Source organism: Lepus europaeus, chromosome 4 (genome assembly GCF_033115175.1).
Source record: "Lepus europaeus isolate LE1 chromosome 4, mLepTim1.pri, whole genome shotgun sequence".
In the NCBI taxonomy this organism is placed as follows: Eukaryota; Metazoa; Chordata; class Mammalia; order Lagomorpha; family Leporidae; genus Lepus; species Lepus europaeus.
In genome coordinates, this window is record NC_084830.1 from 107,036,381 (window position 1) to 107,055,288 (window position 18,908).

The 18,908-nt window shown below is 50.7% G+C and overlaps 1 protein-coding gene across 1 annotated transcript in view; it reads right to left on the bottom strand.

Moving 5' to 3' along the window:
- NSG2 (neuronal vesicle trafficking associated 2) overlaps positions 1-18,908 on the bottom strand; it is a 59,479-nt gene that overhangs the window by 23,384 nt on the left and 17,187 nt on the right. The window contains exon 2 of the mRNA XM_062189636.1: positions 16,830-16,913. Coding sequence (XP_062045620.1) covers positions 16,830-16,913 — 84 coding nt within the window. The remainder of the gene's footprint in view (positions 1-16,829; positions 16,914-18,908) is intronic.

The following is an 18,908-nucleotide window of genomic DNA, read 5'->3' on the forward strand; positions in this document are numbered from 1 at the left end:
AAGGCTCCTCAGAGAACCGTAATGGAGAAAATCTCATTCATATTTTACCATGTAACCCAAAGCTTAATCATCCATCAGAGCAGAGATGCAGGCTGAATGCCTGGTATGGGGGCAGACCCAGCGCCAGGCCCTCGGATGCAGCAATGACCTCTGTGTGGCTTGGCTCTCAGGAGAGGCCTTTAGAAGACAAGGTGAGAAGCACTGTGATAGAGATGGCTCTGGGGAATGGGGCCCTGAGCCACTTGGAAGAGATGGGCAAAGGACCATCCAAGCCTGTGCCAGTGTATGGAGGCAGTGGTGGGGAGTGGTGCACCTGCTGGCGAAAGATGCCACTTGAATGGTCAACAGAGGCAGCTGAAGACAGAACATAAGTGTCAGACAAAGACCTCACTGGGAGTACCAACAGGGCTCAACTTCCACTGTTCACTGGCAGAGTCCCATCTGAGTGCTAAAAATGACTTGGGCTGGGGTGGGAGGTACGGCGCACCCATGTTGTGGCACAGGAGGTTAATGTGCCTCCTGCAAGGCCCACATCCCATATTGCAGCGCCAGTTCCAGTCCCAGCCACTCTGCTTGTGAACCAACTTCCCTCTAATGCACCTGAGAAGGAAGCAAAACATGGGCCAAGTGCTTGGGCACCTGCACCCACATGGGAGACCCAGCCGGAGTACCCTGCTCCTGCCTCTGGCCTGGCCTAGCCCTGGCTGTTTCAGCCATTTGGATGGAAACTGAAATCAAGGTGGGTGGATTTAGCAAGGAGGAAGGCCAGGCAAGGGCTCTGGGAAGAAGCCAGACCTGAAGGAGTGTGCCATAGCCCAGAGCACATCATGGCTCAGGACTGGGCTAGGTATCTGGGGAGATGGCAAGGCCAGGAGGTAAACTTACACTTTGTGGGTGCCAACAATGTCTTGATGCCACATATATGCGAAGTATCACTACAGAAGACAAGTTGCTGTGGTTTGAATGCTGTTCATCCCCACCAAATCCAGCGGGGAGGCCAAATTCCTCAGTGCCACAGCGCCGGGAGGTGGGCCTAGTAGGAGGGGTCTGGGCCATGGGGGCGGAGCCCTCATGAGCAGATGGATGCCTCTGGAAAGAACTGGTGCACAATCAAGAGCGTCTGGGGCCAGCCCTTGCTCTCTGCTTCTTCCTGTCAGTTGAAGCAGCCCGAGGCCCTCACCTGATGGATTCCCAGCCCCCAGAACCATGAGCCACCCTAAACCTCTACCTGACCATTTCTTCCCTCCTTTCCTTTGTTCCATGACAGCAACACAAAACAAACTAAGACATCATTTTTCAGATAAAAGGCCTAATGCTCAGGGAGGGAGAATGAGTCACCAGAGAAAGGCGAGTCTGATGGCGCCCCACCCCGCACACCGCTCCAGAAACAGGAGCCAGACTGGACCGCGAAAGGAGACAACGCAATGCGTCAGTGTGTGCAGCCTGCAGGCAGACTTGTTTTCTGGGTCCCAGGATGACTAATGGATGCCTACGGGGTAATCTGTAAATACAGAGCCCCGAGCTCTATTAATGTTCCATGATAAATGATATTGCTTGGGAATCGAATTCACATCAACGGAAGTTTCCACTGTATGGCAGCATCCTGGGAACATTAGATTGTGGGCTGGGCCTCGGATGAGTGTGCGTCACCCACATGAGCAACCCCAAGGCCTGGGCCAAGCCAGCTGCTCAGTAAATACTTCTTGACTGAATGGGGCCACTTGGAGAAAAATTGCTCTGGGGAGGTACAATGCAGTGAGTGACAATGGACACATTGTCATGTTGTAATTTTTCAAAGCTTTATTGATAGAGCTGGATATAAATAGAATGTGTTTGTGAATTAATTCTTCACAGAGTTTCTGACTACTACTCATACCCTCCTAATAATATGAGGCCAGATGATTGTTATGGATGAGTTCTGTTTAAAAATAAAAGAAACAGATGGTTTCTCTACTCTTTCAAGTGTTCTAGAGCATGGAGCAAGTGTGTCCTCTTCCCGGGGGCAACTTCACACTACTGCCAAACCCGTCAGAGACAGTGCAACAAGACCTCACAACACTACTCAAGCAACAATTTTCAGATAATTTATTAGCAAGCAAAACTCAGTGGTACACCATGACAAAGTGAGAACACGTAAGAGCAGCTTACTCTTTGGAAATCAGCATAGGTTGCCTTAATACTGAGTCAAAGAAGAAAAACCATATGACCATCTCCACAAAGGTAGAAAATGCAATTGGTGGTTGGGGGGGGGGGTGCGTGTGTGTTAAAACCACCAACATTTAAATGGTGAAACACTAGAAACAGCGAATCTTATGTACTGACCAATGCAATTAGATAAGAAAAAGATATTAGGAGTCAAAAATTTAGAAGAAATAGCAGGAGATAACTAAATGTCAGATAAAGGAAAGCAATGTTAGCATTAAGGACAGATGAACCACTTGTCTATCTAGAAAACTGCAAGAATTAAATTTTTAAGCAAATGAGTTGAAACAGTAAGGCAAATTGGTAACTGCCTGAAAGTAAATAACTGTACAGAATTCTAAAGCATTTGTTATTGATAAATACTAACCAGTTAGAAAATACACAGCCTATGACACCAGCATCCCATATCAGAGTCCCAGCTGCTCCACTCGCAATCCAGTTTCCTGCTAATATGCCTGGGAAGGCAGTGAAGATGGTCCAAGGACTTGGGCTCCTGCCACCCATGTGGGAGACCAAGATGGAGTTCCTGGCTCCTGGCTTCAGCCTAGCCCAGCCCTGGCTGTTGAGGGCATTTGAGGAGTAAATCAGTAGATCTCTCCCTCTCTTTCTCTCTCTGTCTTTCTCTCTGTGTTGCTCTGCCTTTGAAGTAAATAAATAAACATATAAATCTTTTAAAAAAAACACTACATAATTGAAACAATTTAACATATGATATCAAGTCATTATCAGATCCATGGAAGAAAAGAGAACAGAATTAAACTCGACGGAAATGCAGCATGTCAAGTCAAGAAATAAAAATTGTCTGAGACAAATTCCAGATGGCTCCAAATTTTCACATAAAAAATAAAAATCATAGAAGCCCCAGAAGAAAACGCATTTAAGGTGGGAGAAGGCCTTAGTTCTGCTGGAGTTGCGTGTATCAATATTTTCCTTTATGCCTTCTGGAGTCTGTGATTAATTTGAGTCAAAGGCAAAGAAAGAAATCCTGCTGGATTAAAAAAAGAAGCTGTGCCATAAACAAAACCAATAGGCGAAGGACAACTGAGAACACAGCAAACAAGTGAGAAAGACGGAGCGTGCAGCCTGGGGAAGCAAGCACGCACATCAGTGGGAGGCACCCTAAGTGGTCCACCTGAACAGGAAGCTTTTCCAGACCAAAGGCCAAGTGTCAGCCAGAACACGGAGAGAAGCATCATCTCACTGACTGGGAGAGATGTGCACATTTAAAGATTAGACAATGTTTTTTTATTTTTCAGATTGGTAATGTTTTTAATCTTTGTTAAAACTTGGTGCTGGCAACAAGTGGAGGAACACACCACGGAAGGAGTACAGGTTAGTCTGGGAAGATAATTTGGCAAAATCCGTTACAATGGAGAATTTCCGTAGCTTCTGGCAAAGTTTTGGAGACTGAAGATTCTCACACCCTACAAATACATGTGTAAAATATAGGAAGGAGGGGCCGGTGCTGCAGCTTAGCAGGTAAAGCCACCACCTGGTGCTGGCATCCCACGTGGGCACTGGTTCAAGTCCTGGTTGCTCCTCTTCTGATCCAGCTCTCTGCTATGGCTTGAGACAGCAGTAGAAGATGGCCCTAGTGCTTGGGCCCCTGCACCAGCATGGGAGACCTGGAAGAAGCTCCTGGCTCCTGACTTCGGATCGGCCCAGCTCCAGCTGTTGTGGCCATTGGGAAGTGAACCAGTGGATGGAAGACCACTCTCTCTGTTTCCCCCTCTCTCTGTCTATAACTCTACTTCTCAAATAAACAAACAAATAAATCTTTAAAAAAAATAGGAAGGATATTTGTGAGTATGTCTCTTAGTCCCTATAGGCTGCTGAAATAAAATACTACAGAATACGTAGCCTGTAAACAACAGAAATGCGTTTCTCACAGGTTCTACAGCCTGGAATCCATGATCAGAGAGCCTGATGAAGGCCTCTTCCAAGCATGGATGGCGCCTTGCCAATGCGTGCTCACTTTGGAGAAGGGTTGCCCAAGATCCCTTAGGACATTTATTAAAGATCTATTTACTTATATGAGAGGCAGAGTTGGGAGGGGGGAGAGAGAGAGAAAGAGAGAGGTCTTTCATCTGCTGGTTCACTCCCTAAATGGCCTCAAAGGCTAGAGCTGAGCCAATCCAAAGCCAGGAGCCAGGAGCTTCTTCCATGTCTTCCATGTGGGTGCAGGAGCTCAAGGACTTGGGCCATCTTCTACTGCTTTCCCAGATCACAGCAGAGAGCTAGATCGGAAGTGGATCAGCCGGGACTTGAACCAGCGCCCACATGGGATGCCAGCACAGCAAATGGCAGTTTAACCTACTGCACCACAGGGCCGGCCCCAGGACCTCCTCAGGATTACAATTTCAACATATGAAATGAAGGGGCTGTAAAACATTCAGACCGCAGTGTCTGGAGGGTGTGTGTGTGTGTGTGTGTGTGCAGAAACACCAGAGCGGGCTCACTGCAGAATGGTTTTAGCACAGAAGTCTGCAGGCCGGAGCAGCAGAGGGCTGGTTGAGAAAGGTTGCGAAGCCTCATCAATCTTCAGCGATGAACAAGAACACGGGATGATCTCTGAGATGGATCAAGGGGGAAAAAGCAAGGTGCAGAAGAACGTGGTCCCAGCTGCAGAAATGCAAGAGGACAGCAAGTGTGTGGATGCATCTAGATGTTAACACATGTACTGACGTGCGGAAGACGTGGCCGGATGGCGACACAGGAAACCGTCCCTGGGCTGCCCGGCAGCACTTAGTGCGAGGGTGGAAATGCACTGTCCGGTGCGCTAGGTCTCAGCTCCTGGCACTGCCCAGCACCTGGAATGCAGCTAACGGGACTGGAGGATGACGTATGAATTGCATTTCATCGTGATTAATTTGAATGTGCATCACCACACGCGTCTAAGGGCTTCCAACTTGGACAGGACAGACATGGAGGGATGTTTGGGGTGAGAGGATTACGGATGGAGAGAAGGGGAGACTTTGTATTTCAGCTGACGTCTTTCTGTACTGCTGGCATTTGGCATGTGTGTGTCTGTGTTACTGATCACCTATTGTATTCAAGGCCCCAGCAGATACAGTCACAGGAGCTAAGGAACTGAATCAGGGACTGGTGGCAGGCACATGGGCTCTGAGGACAAGTCCAGCAGGTCCGCGAGGCCGGATTTCACCTTGCTGGCCAGGGCACGCCCAGAACGGTTCTAAGCAGGGGAAAGATGTGACCACGTGAATTTTAGAAGAGAGGTATCCTGGCTGTGGCTTACCATGTCTGGAGCAAAGACAGGAGCTGGAAAGGAGGGAGGCAGTTGAAATATATGCAAGAATTATTTTTATCCTTCTCTGCAGAAAAAAATAATAAAGCTATTTTATGAACCTAAAATTGCATTTTGTACATTTTGCTTTGCTCATGAAACAATCATATTTAGTCTGTTTAAGAGTTATGCAATACTAACATAAAAGGAAATGTCCTTTTCCCAGCTCCTGCAGCTAGCTGCTTTCTTATTAGCCCCCATATTAGTCAGCTTTTTGAACAGCACCAGAAATATCTGAGAGGAGCTTCTTAGGAACAAAGCAAGGTTTATTCAGGCTCAAGGTTTGGAGGTGCACAGTCCACGACGGGGCAGCCCCATTAGTCTGGCATCTGCTGAGGGCAGCGGATGGTGGAAGCGGTGAGGGGGACAAGCACGTAGCAAGCCAAGAAGCTGCGAGTGGTCAGGCCCAGCTCAGCTGTGGTCACCAACCCTACTTTCCGAGGAATGCCCAGGGATCCGAAGACCTAGCACTGGGCCCGCGGGCCAGATGCCGTGATCAGATCAAGTGTCCTCTCCGAATTCATCAGCCATTAACATTACTCCATTGACTTTTTTTTTTTTTTTTTACAGGCAGAGTGGACAGTGAGAGAGAGAGCGACAAAGAGAAAGGCCTTCCTTTGCCGTTGGTTCACCCTCCAATGGCCGCCGTGTATGGTGCACTGCGGCCAGCGCACCGCGCTGATCCGAAGCCAGGAGCCAGGTACTTATCCTGGTCTCCCATGGGGTGCAGGGCCCAAGCACTTGGGCCATCCTCCACTGCACTCCCGGGCCATAGCAGAGAGCTGGCTTGGAAGAGGGGCAACCGGGACAGAATCCAGCGCCCCGACCGGGACTAGAACCCGGTGTGCCGGCGCCGCTAGGCAGAGGATTAGCCTATTGAGCTGCGGCACCGGCCTTCCATTGACTTTTAATATAAATCTTTGCAGTTAATGTGTGTGCAGGAGTGTGGAAAGCCAAATCCTATTCGAACCGTAGCGGCCCCCTACAGTCCTGAAAAGCCTTTTTATCTCCATTTTTACTAATTTCTCTAAGGCTTCCAATCTCTAGGAGGCTGCAAAGGGAAGAACTTGTAGTACCAGAGAAATCGGACTTAATCTGGGTGGCATCCATGTGCTGGGATTCCCATGTTGGGGCACAACAAGCACGCCAGTAAGCCCAGGACCACGCCTCCCACCCTTGGTATTATTGACGTTTTTGGAGGGACAACTGTTGTAGGGGGAGGTCCTGTGCATCCTGGGATGTTCTATAGCCAGTAACACACACACACACGCACACACACACACAGATGTGACAACCAAAAATGTTTCCAGGCATTTCCAAACGTCCCCTAGGGAGCAAAGTCATCCCTGGTTCAGAACCTAGAACATCACAGGCCAAGGAGCTTTGGGATCATCTCACCCAACTACCCATTTTACAGATGGGAAAACTAAGACCCAGACACTGAGCCCAGAAAGCAGATTTCCTGACTCAGTTGAGAAAAAAAATTTTTTTTGAGATTACAGTTGTTTTTTTTTTTTTTTTTTTTTTTTTTGGCCTCAGAGAAATGCAATGTAAAAATGGAGAATTTTCATTTATCTGGCTGAATGTGTACTCCTCCCACTCCTACCTATCTATCTATGGCTCCTTTCTCTTCACTTGCACATGATTCAGCCTAGCATTTCTGTGCGATAACCTGCTTTTCTAGTACAAAGGCCACCAAAAGTAACAATTTTTTTAAAGACCGGGAGACAGCCCCTGTCTCTCCTTCCAGCATTTTCACGAGTGAAGGGGTTCAGGGGAAGCCGTCCGCTGTGTGCCAGGGGCTTCTGTTCACCAGGCCTGCAACACAGCACACACACGGGCACCGTGCAGTCCTGGAGCGAGGCGGCTGAGGCTCCGGAGGTGCAGGCCCAGTGAACCGTAGAACCCGGGTCTGAGCGAGGGTGAGGCAGCCCCGAGCGCAGAGCGTGGGGCATGAGAAAGGCGCGCTGAATCCCCTTGGACAAGCAAATCCCCCCCTCTGCTGAGGAGCCCGTGTGCCTATCCAGCAGGAAGGGTGCCTGTGTGACAGTTGCTATGACAACTCGTTTTCTTATAATTATAGAACACAGTGGTGACATGACAAGCGGCACGCTCAGTCTCTTTGTTAGGGCCCGTCTTCCTCTGACAGTTCCAGGAGCTTTAACATCACACATTTTTTTAAGAAAAGAAGTCCCACTTATTATCATTGAGCATTACAGCAGCAGAGGGCCAGGGAGCGAGGAGGTCGGGAGATGAGGTCCCTCCCCTCCCTGGGGACTGGGCCCCTCAGGTGGGTGGGAAACGGGGCACGCCTCGAAATCTCCCTCGGGAAGTGTTTGCCTCTTTTGTTTCTGGATCAGGGCGTGTAGGGAGTGCATTCAAAGAGAGGAAAGCAGGAAAGAGCAAGACGAACCTGATACTTGGCAAATAACAGGATTTTGCAGGAACATTTTCATTCTCCACCACTTTTCAGTTTAGTTTAACTTGGGCAATTCCCCAGGCAGGAAGATAGCACAGACAAGAGTGCACACACATACATGCATATACACACATGCACACACATGCACACACACCTCTGGGGCAAAAAAGCCTGAGCAGGTGGCGGCATTCCGTCCAGGTGTGCAAGTGCCCAGGAATGAAGCTGTCACGTGACAACCACAGGACTTGGTCCTCTGCGGAGCCATGTGGAACAGTGCTCATTTGCATTATCCCGCCTCCGCATCACACCAGGCCTCTGACGTAGACCTCATTCCCCCAGTTTACAGATGAGGAAACACAAGTCCAGGGAGCAGACAGGGACTTTAGCTCACACAAACTCACAGCACTGAACCCCTAACCCACGTATTTCTTGCTCTTCTATTTGGCCTTTGCCACAGTGGCGCACCGGTGAGCCGCCTCTTGGCGAGCAGAGAGGGGGACATGCATTATTTCCTGGTCTCCCCATGGTTGGTTTTCAAGCTACCCACAGCTCAACACCGCATGGCCAACTTTGGACAATCAGCTCTCAGGGTCCCCTAGGAAGCAACTGTTCACCAGATTCTGGAAGCCTGACTCTACACTAAATGTGTTAACAAGAGACTTGACTTGGGCGGCATCTGTGTATCAACATTTATTTGAATCAGTGGGAACGAGAAGCCAGCAATAAAAAAGAGCCCAGTCATTTGGCTGCGGGGTGGTCATTGAACTCCCAGCCCCTTGTCCAAACCCTGAGCATCCTCCTCCTAAGATACAATGGTGAGTGTATATTTTCTTTCCGTGGGAAATATTTTCCAAAAAAAAAAAAAAAGAAAAATGAAATACTAAGCCACGTTTGCTTTCCAACTATCCATTAGTAACAGTATGCATTTTTGAAAGTCATCCGATGGCGTACCCATGGGACCAAGAGAAAGCACTCAGCCAAAAACATAGGCCAGATCTATATTCTAATTTTCAATAAAACCGCAACCAGAAGTGAAATGATAAACATTAAACACTCGCACAGCTGTTCTGCACCAACTACTCATGTGCAAGTTCTTTCTGTGCCAGAAAATGACTCTGCTTCTGACCCAGCAGGCAGTGTTCCTGATAACTTGCCTAGAAATGTACCTCAAGATAAAAAAAAAAGGAGACCAATAAAAAATAAGACAACACACGATACAGTAAAATCTCTTATCTCAGTGCTGCGGTCAGCAAACAGCATCTCACCATTGCAATGCAGTCGCCAGAACTCTGATGGAGAATTGGTGGCAGCAAGTGGCAAGGCTGTACTGGGGTCTCACCTCCTGAGCGGCGTGGCACCAGGCAGAAGGCTTTTGTGAGAACTTGTCCTCTCCAAGAAGCGCAGAAGAAAACTCAGGGCTCTGGTTTTCAACAAAGGTATTTAGAACAGCGCAGCCAGAGCTGCTGGTGCGGCCGTGTGGTGTAGCTTGTCAGCCATGGGGAGTTTTTGATGGCTCGCCTATCTCCTTATTCATTTACTAAAGCCATTTTTTTGTGTTTGGCCTGGCAAGGTGCTGGCTGGGCTCTTGGAGTCCAAGTTAAGCAAGCACCAGTCCTGCCCCAAAGAGCTCACTGTCCAGGCAGGAAATGCAACAATGCCAATACTGGGTAACAGGTGCTGAACCGGAGGGTCGAATAGGAGATGTGCAGGAATCCAAAAGAGGAAGAGCAGGCAAAGTGTGGTTGTGCAGCTTCCGCAGGCCAGGGAGCATCTGAGTTGCCTGTTGAGAGACGAGTGGGGAGACAGCCCCAGGGAAAGGCAGGAAAGGCATTCCAGGCTGCGAAGGGACAGCATGGAGGAAGGCACAACGGGTTCAGTACTGGGGGCAGGCGTTTGGCCCACTGGTTAAGATTCTGCTTGGCCAGTGCTGTGGCTCACTAGGCTAATCCTCCGCCTATGGCGTCAGCACCCCGGGTTCTAGTCCCGGTTGGGATGCTGGATTCTGTCCCGGTTGTTCCTCTTCCAGCCCAGCTCTCTGCTGTGGCCTGGGAAGGCAGTGGAGGATGGCCCAAGTCCTTGGGCCCTGCACCCACATGGGAGACCAGGAGGAAGCACCTGGCTCCTGGCTTCAGATCAGCGCAGAGCACTGGCCGTGGCAGCCATTTTTGGGGGTGAACCAACAGAAAGAAGACCTTTCTCTCTGTCTCTCTCTCTCTCTCTTACTGTCTAACTCTGCCTGTCCAAAAAAAAAAAAAAAAAAAAGATTCTGCTTAAGATGCCCATTACTGGCAAATCCAGATTCATGTTTCGGATCCAGCTCCAGCTCCAGCTCCACAATCCAGCTTCCTACTAATGTAGACCTTGGGAGGCAGCAGATCATGGCCCGAGTGCTTGAGTTGTTGCCATCCACACAAGAGACCAAAAGTGAGTGCCCAACTGTTGGCTTTATTCTGGCCCATCCCCAGCCCCAGCTGGGGGCATTTGGGGAGTAAACCATCAGATGGGGGGGCATTCTTTCTCTCCTTCTCTCCCTCTCTCTCCCTCTCTCTCTCTCTCCCTCTCTCTCTATCACCCTGTCTCTTAATTTTTTTTTAAAAAAAAGGATTCAGTTTCATCAGGTAAGGACCAGTGCTTTGGGGAGTTGAAGCACCTATGGGAGGAGACAGGTGAGAGACAGAAGCCAGGGAAAAGGCTTGAAGCCTGGAAACGCCAGTGTGGACCTGCAACAGGCACAGTAGGCCCCTGGGCAGTGAGAAGAATGGCTGGAGGGAGCCGAGGAAGGAGACGGAGGCCAGGGAGGAGTGGAGAGGAGGGCATGCAGCTGCAACGGAGTGGAGCATGAGAACAGACCAGAAAGGATGCTCACTGGGGACTGCCCCGGAGGGGAGGGGCCCAGCTCCACAGCTGTCAGTCACGGCAACCAGCACAAGCAGGCAGCACGGCTGTGTCTCCGCATCTCTTTCCCTGAGCAGACAGAGGTCTGAGACAGACTGCCAAGGCTCCCAGAAAAGAACAAGGGAAACCGGCAGCCCAGTGAGCCAGGGGTCCCCATCCTCAGGTTGCAGCTTCCCCTCCGCAGCCTTCCCTAAGCCCCTACTTGTGGGGCAGGTGGCCCAGGGCGTGGAACCCGGCAGAAGAAGGTCCCAGCTCCACACCCCTCCCCAAGCCTGTTCGCTGCTCCTCTGCTGTGGGGTGATAATCCCTCCAGCAGAGCCTGGAGCGGGTCTGCTCGCTCAGCAGGAGGGTGTGCACACAGTGCCGGCCGCAGGGTGGGCACAGCAGAGGAGCCCAGATCATTGAGCTGATGAGTGAGTGGATGGAACAGTACAGAAATCAACAGCCTGAGAGGTTAGGCCTGAAATTTCCCCAAAGGGTGTTTTATGTTGGTTCTGTTTATTCGGGTTGTTTTTAAGAATGCAGATGCCAGTTCTATTCACAGGACTAGCCCCGCAGACCATAACGGTTCCCATGATCCAGCACCTCGCCATGCCTCCTCCCCACTGCTCCACAGCACAGGAGAGCAGCTGCCCTCTACAAGGATTCATTTCACATCTCAGAACACCTAGTGGTGGAGAGCCTGGAGGCCCCCAACACCCAGCAACGGTCATTTGTGAGAAGGAGGAAATGCTCGTTACCCTGATTTGTCCATTACACGCCAAGCACATGGACTGAATGAAATCACCATTCCCCATGAATAAGCACAGAAAACTGAAATTGAAAAGAAAATTAAAACTTTTTTTTTTAAAAGGACTACACCTCTCGCTCTCAATTCCTCCTGAAGCCCTGTCTTTTATTGTGTCCACCTGCCAGAGCGAATGACAAGTTCTGGTCCCTTTAGACCATCACATCACCCCCTGGACTGTGCTCTGGCTTGGTCTGCAAGCAAAGCCCCGGGTTCTTTCTGGACAACCTCCAATGTGGGCTTGCCCAGGTCATAGCCGAAGGGGCCAGATCTAAACCCTGAATCAGGACATGGGGTCAAGGATGAACTCTGAGATCACCCCCAAAGGCTGGAGCCCAGCATGCAGCACACCCAACACTCACACCATGCCGAGCCCCATGCTGGGAGCCAGGGACAAGAGGTGGGCCAGACACTCTCCCGCTCTCCAGGGACTGCAAGCTGGGAGGGGCTGCAGATGGGGGAGCGGCCAGTTGGAGTTCAGTGTTGATGGAGGACCCACCCATGTGACCCACCAGAGCCCCAGAGAGGCTCCAGCCCAGGCTAAGAGGATGAGGGAGGGGTCCCAAGGAAATGACTCCGCAGACACAGCACAGCTGAGAAGCCGGCCAGAGCAGGTCTCCTCTAACCCACATACGTGTAAGCTTATGTTACACAGAAGTGCTTATGTGTGACCTAAGCGGGGATTCTGTCACTCACCCATGTGAGTGCCAACAACAGGCATCGAGACCGGTCCAAAGCAGATGTTAGTGAAGACAAGGAAGGAAGGAGAGGGACAAGGACACTGGAAAGGCAGCAATGAGGTGTGGCACAGAGAGGGGAGACGCGGCCACAGAGCTGGGCTCTTACTTCACTCTGACACTTCCTGGTTGAGGGACCTTGGGAAAGTAACTTTGCTTCTCTGGGCACCAGTTCCATCGCCTGTAAATTGGGGCTGATAAGACTACCTAGCTCCCAAGGTTGTTGTTAGGCTGAGAAGTGGATGTAAAGGCATTTTTAGTACACGATTATGTACCTTAGAACTGATGTGTTGCAAAATAGTGTACTGCCAAAAAAAAAAGAAGCCCCCACTTTCCAGGGGGCAGATTCATGGCTCCAGGGGTCACTGTAGAGAGCCCCAGAGTGGCCACGAATGCAGACTGCCCCAGTCCCGTCCCCGTGGGCAAAGCCAGGCAGGGGAGGGCCAGAGCCCAACCAACAGACAAAAATCCAGCTACTTAGGCAGCAAGCTCAGAACTTAGAGGGAAGAAAGGAGATGTGAATAGGCTGGAAATTAAATGATCATTTATTAATCCTCTAGAGGGCAACAAGAACTTAAACTAATCAGCGCTGAGAGGCTGTGTCCTGGTTTATTGATGAGCCATCAGGATCTCAGAGCAGTACAAGGATTTTCCCAAAGTCCTGAGCCAGTAGATGCCAGATCAAAATCTGACACGCCCAGGTGAGCCCAGGTGCTTCTCATCAGCTCTGCACAGAAAGCAACTGGAGATGTCACTCCGATCGGCCCCACAGACCAGGTCAGGAATAATCCGGCAGCACGGTCGGCGGTCCCAGCACACGCGAGCGCCCTCCGTGACCAGCAGCCCCACAGCACCAGGACTTGCCAGCGTGCCAGCACCCTCCCAGCTCCAGCTCCTGCCAAGGTGACACATCTCTCCAAGACTCAGAGGGAAGGCCACAGCTTTCCCCTGCCGCCTCCCAGCTGCCCAGTGGCCCCTGGACTGTCTTTCAGGTCTGTGTCCCTTGATCATGATGGCAAGGGCTTCCTGGGTCTTAGAAATGACAGGAATTCCAGGCAATGCTTTCAGGGCTCTTTCTCCAGTCATCTCTCCCCGCCCTCGTCTCTGCTGTCTCACAGAACTGAGCTCTCAGGTCAGCTTTGCAATTGGAAGTCTCAAGTTGTACCACCCCTGGGGAAGGAGTGGCGGTGGGCAGGGGATCCCCAGGTTTTCCTGGGCTCCATGCAGCACCTCTCAGGTAGGGGCCAGGGCAGGCCCTGCAGCCCTAACCGCAAAGCCCTTGACTTTCACAGGGTTTCTCCAGTCAACATCTCCACCCTGAGCTCCAGGATGCAATGCTCCAGGGCGCCTCCTCCTCCCCACCCCACCGGCCTCCAGACACGGACTCCCCAGTTCTCCTACTTCCTGGGTCCTGGGCCCAGTCACACAAGCCAGACACCAAGAAGTCCCTCCCCCCTTTCTCTAACCTATACCCCAGTCCCACCTGGAGCCTGAGCCCTGAGCCGCGGAGCTGACTCAGCTCAGACTGCCAGCCTCCCCACACCCCCACACTCCCCACCCTTCTCTGCCTCCTCCACCTCCTCCGCAGGGCCCACAGGGAGCTCCCTTTCAGAAAATGAAAACCAGGCTAATTAAGGCTCATAGCTTTACATAAGCAAAGGAGACTCGCTGCATTCCTCCTATTTTGTTCCTGGTGGCAGAGCACCCCTCTGCCTGCCCACAGGCAGGGCCCCACCCCCAGGAGGCCCTGGACCCTGGCCAAGTGGCTCCTTGCTGCTCAGCTGACTCATTTCGATCCTAAGCCCTAACCGGAAGTTACCTACTGCAGGTGCACGGCTACATGGAAAGGCCCAGCAGGCCCGGCTGTAAACCCCAGCTCTGCGGCTCCGCAGTGGGGTGAGCAGCTGACATCACTTCCATGAGCCCTACTTGTTGGAGAAACAGAAGGCCCCCCGATGCCCAGGGGCTTTGTCCCAGGCCCCCAGCGGATGCCTGCAGTGGCCAATAGCAGCACAGCCCGCGCACACCAAGTCTCTTCCCAGGCATGCTAGGGTGGGGTTGAATGGATCCATCCAGCGTGGAACAGTGTGGCCGCGCTGGGGAAAGGAAAGAGCCGCCTTTGGGCCAGAGGGCAGCCCGGTGTGAGGCTGCATCATGCTACAGGGAAGGGCATAAAGCTTAGGAAGTGTTTATTTCTGGAACCTTCCATTTAACAGTCTGGACCGCGGCTGACTGCATGTGACTGCAACCACAGAGAGTAACAGCTCAGCCAAGGGAGGCCCCTTGCATGTCAGGCTGGCTTATTTAAAGATGCTAAAACAGCCATGTCGCCCAGAGTCCTCACAAAGGGAAACGATGCGGAAACAGGACACGGCCCCGTGCCGCTATGGATAACCCAGCTGCAGGCAGGTTTCAACTTGCTTATTTCCATATTGTTTTTTCCTTTGTGGTTTTTTTTGTTGTTGTTGTTGCTTTTTCCTTTGTGTTTTTTTTTTTTCATAGTTCCAATCCTAGAAAGCATGCAATTTTAATCTCTGCTTCCCCCCCCAGCATTCCAACATTCCCTCAAGTATTTGCCCAAATCATCCCATGTTTTCACGGCCATCATTTTAAATGACGGCTGAGCATGGAATATTCCATTAAAAGTGTTTCACATTCTATTTGGCAGAAGGAACAAATTTCAAAAATGATTCTCCTATTTGTCTGATGATTATAACAATACGCGTTCATTGCGTAAGACTTGACAAGCACAGAAAAGCAAAAAGAAGATGAAAATATCTCTCAAGCCCATAATTCAGAATAAATTACCTTCCAGGGGGGAAAACCGTGATTTTTAAGAGACTAAGAATCCATCCTAGGGAGGTGAGCTTGTTGACAGAGCCGTGACACAGTTGTTGAAAGTCTAGCATTGCTTCCAATACTTTGATTTTCAGAAGACACTCTTCTGTGTCAATCTGGGCACATTTGCCATGACCTCTGCTTCCGGGAGGCCAGATCAACCTTATCCCCTGGTCTTGATGCACACACATTATGCATCACAGTGTCACATGTCTGTTCCTGCAGGCGTGTGCTCACTCGTACAGGGATCTGTGTGCACTCACTGGAACCACGCTGTGGAACAGACACTCAAGGCCCAGGGAAAAAGAAGAGCAGCACCTGCTCTCAAAGCCGATGCCCACAGTCCAGGGATATAAATGGAGGTGAAGGTGCTCAAGGTGCAGCTGGGAGACAGTCCAGGACACTCCAATAAGTGTATCCACGTGCACATCCCAGTTGCCGGACAACCAACCCAAGGCTGTTTTCACTTTCAAAACCCCCTGGTGTCCCAGTTGACATAAACACTACTATTAATGGTGCATTTCTCCCAAAAGATCCAAGTGCTTTTCATGCAGTCCACACTCCATCCACACAGCAGCCCTACTATTATCTCTGCTTCATAAGGGTTAGTCACTCTGTCTGATAGATGAGGTGGAAACAAAGCTCAAACTCAACCAGACCGCTTGGACATCCACCCACAGAACCACGTGTCCTCCTGTCCCCACGGCTGAATTTGCCTCCTAAATATCTTTTATGAATGTCCACAACTCTGTCCACTCCCACCCTTATCTGAACTACTCACGCCGTCTCTACCCTGGACCACTGCAGTAGTCTGACAGCTGCCCCAGGCTCCCTCCCGACTACTGCACCCAGGCACTCTGGAGAAGTCTGTATGCTTTTCCCAAACCTGGATTTGATCATGTCTTGCCTCTTCTTGAAGTCCCCTAGAGGCTTCTTGGGCATCGGGCATCACCGTTGGATCCCTCCATACAGCTTCCAAGGCCTGGCCGCCTCTGTCTCTCCTGCCTCATCTCTGTTTGCCACCGCACCCCACCCCCCAGCGCCCATCCGCAGGCACCTTATTCACATCGAGGCTGGCCTCGGGGCCTTTACACAAGCTCTCGTCTCTTCAGCCACCAGCACCTGCTCACCCCCACTCCCAACTCCGCTCCCACATGACTTTCCGGGAAGTTCCTGCTCTCACCATCACAGAGCAGGCTCCACGGCTCCCTCCCACAATTCACCACGGCAAGGAGTCTTTACCACAGGCCCTGGTGGGCCCTCCACCAAGGCATAGCAGGGCAACCGTTTGGTTCTCACCACCCAGAAGCCAGCTTTTCTTTGTCTTTGCAGTACTTGTTACAACCTCTCGCACTGACTGCAACTTGAAGCTCTGCACACATTTTCCACCACGTTTCCCGCAGGTTGCGACGGAAAAGCAAGAAGAAGGGGACAGGAGAAAAGGAATGAAGGAGGCAGGATTAACTCCCAGATTCCACAGAGCATCCTGGAGGACCAGAGTGGAGCTCCCGCCACAGAGAGTGGCTCGCAGAAATTCTCCGGGCAGCGGCTGCGTGGCAGGGCCGGCGCCAGAGGCCGGGCGGGGGGCTGAGCTGGCCGCAGCCGGCCTTACCTTTGCGGTGTGTGTTACACCATCAAGAAACTGACCGTAAACTCGGCGATTTTCGGCACCCGGAACTTCCCTTTGTTCTTCTGTTCCGGCTGATATTCCGTTCTTGTCTTCACGATCACCTGGAAAGGTCACCCAGGGTCAGTGCACGTGCACACTGGGAACATCCTCCCTCCCCTCCCCCCCCCGCCCCCTCCTTTTGCTTTTTTTTAATCTACTACCATTGCGGAAAGATCAGAAGAGAAAGAATTCCTCTCTCCCAAACCCTTGCCAGAAAAGAGAAAATGTAAGCCACACTTCCCTGTTCCCACAGGCAACCACAGCTGACAGCTTTGGTTATACCTTTCCAGGTGCTGCCATAGACATACGCGTATTATCTGTATTCGCTATTAATGAGAACGTCTTAACAAAATGGAGTCGTATTTCACGAACGACTTCATCACTTTTTATCACACAATACTATACTTTCCCCCAAGTTCCCAAGGTAGATAAATGTATGATTTCTTTTTGCTTTTTTAAAAATGATTTATCTGAAAGGATTACAGAGAGAGGGAGACACACAGAGAGAGAGAGAGAGAGAGAGAATCTCCCATCTGCTAATTCACTCTCCAATGGCTGCAATGGCCAGGGCTGGGCCAGGATGAAGCCAGGAGCCAGGAGCTTCATCTGGATCTCTCATATGGGTACAGGGGCCCAGGAATTTAGGCCATCTTCTGCTGCTTTCCCAGCCACATTAGCAGAGAGCTGGATTAGAATGGAAGTGGGGCAGCTGGGACTTGAACCAGTACCCATATGGGATGCCAGCACTGCAGACGGCAGCTTAATCTACTACACCACAGGGCTGGTCCCCCACGCCATTTGGTGTAGTATATTTCACTGCACTCATACAGTACAATTGACCTAATCAACCTTTAATTGAGCATTTAGATTTTTTCCACAGTTCTGGTTATACAAGGGTACTTCAGACAGTTTGTGGAAAAGTGGAATGAAAAGATGTTTGTTAGTTTTGGTACCAAAAAATGTGAAATCCATGCATAGTTTTTTCATAATACACATTTAAATTTTTTGGAAGACCCCTTGTACACATAGATTTTTTTTTTAAATTTGCACCAAAGTAAACTTACTTTTAATTTCACTTTCCATGAACTTTTTTTTTTTTAATTATTTATTTATTTGAGAGGCAGAGCTACAAAGAGGGACAGATGCCTTCCATTCACTGGTTTACTTCCCAAATGGCCATGACTGCCAGAGCTGGGCTAATCCAAAGCCAGGAGCCAGGAGCTCCTGCTGGGTCTCCCAAGCAGGTGTAAGTGCCCAAGAACTAGGGCCATCCTCCACTGCTTTCCCAGGACATCAGCAGGGAGCTGGATTGGAAGTGCAACAGCTGGGACTCAAACCAGTGCCCACATGGGATGCCGGCGCCGCAGGCAGATGCGTGACCCACTGTGCCAAAGTGCTGGCCCCTCCATGAACTTTTTGTAGTACCCTTGTATGAACAATTCATGTGGAGGGGTGGTGCTGACATTGTGGATACAAGCCACTGCCTGTGATGCCAGAATCCCATATCAGAGTGCCGGGTTCCAGTCTCAGATACTCTGCTTCCAAACCAGCTTCTTGCCAAAATGCCTGGGGAAGCAGCAAACGATGGTCTGGGTCCTTGGGCCCTGCCATCCACACGGGGACCTGGATAAAGTTCCTGGCTCCTGGCTCCTGGCCTGGCCCCTTAGGGAGTGAACCAATGGATGGAAGACCTGTGTATGTGTGTGTCTTTGTAACTCTGCTTTTCAAATAAATATAAATTTTTTAAAAAAAAGGATATGCTGTCAACCTGACACCCCAAGTATGGCACTCCATCCCCCGACACAGGCAGAGTGGAAGGAAGAGAAACCTGACAGATCATCAGTAGCTATTGCCAATGCCCCAGGCCTGCAGGAACCCAGAGCTGCCTGGGCCTTGGGGCCCCACCTAGCCATGATCACAACCCCATTTAGCAAGGTTGCTTCTAGGGCTCAGCGAGATGATAACGAGTGGTAGCCTTGAACTGTTTCTATGTGCCGGCACTAGGATCAAGTACTTCATGTCCCTTAGCTACATACCACTACTACTTCCACTCTCTT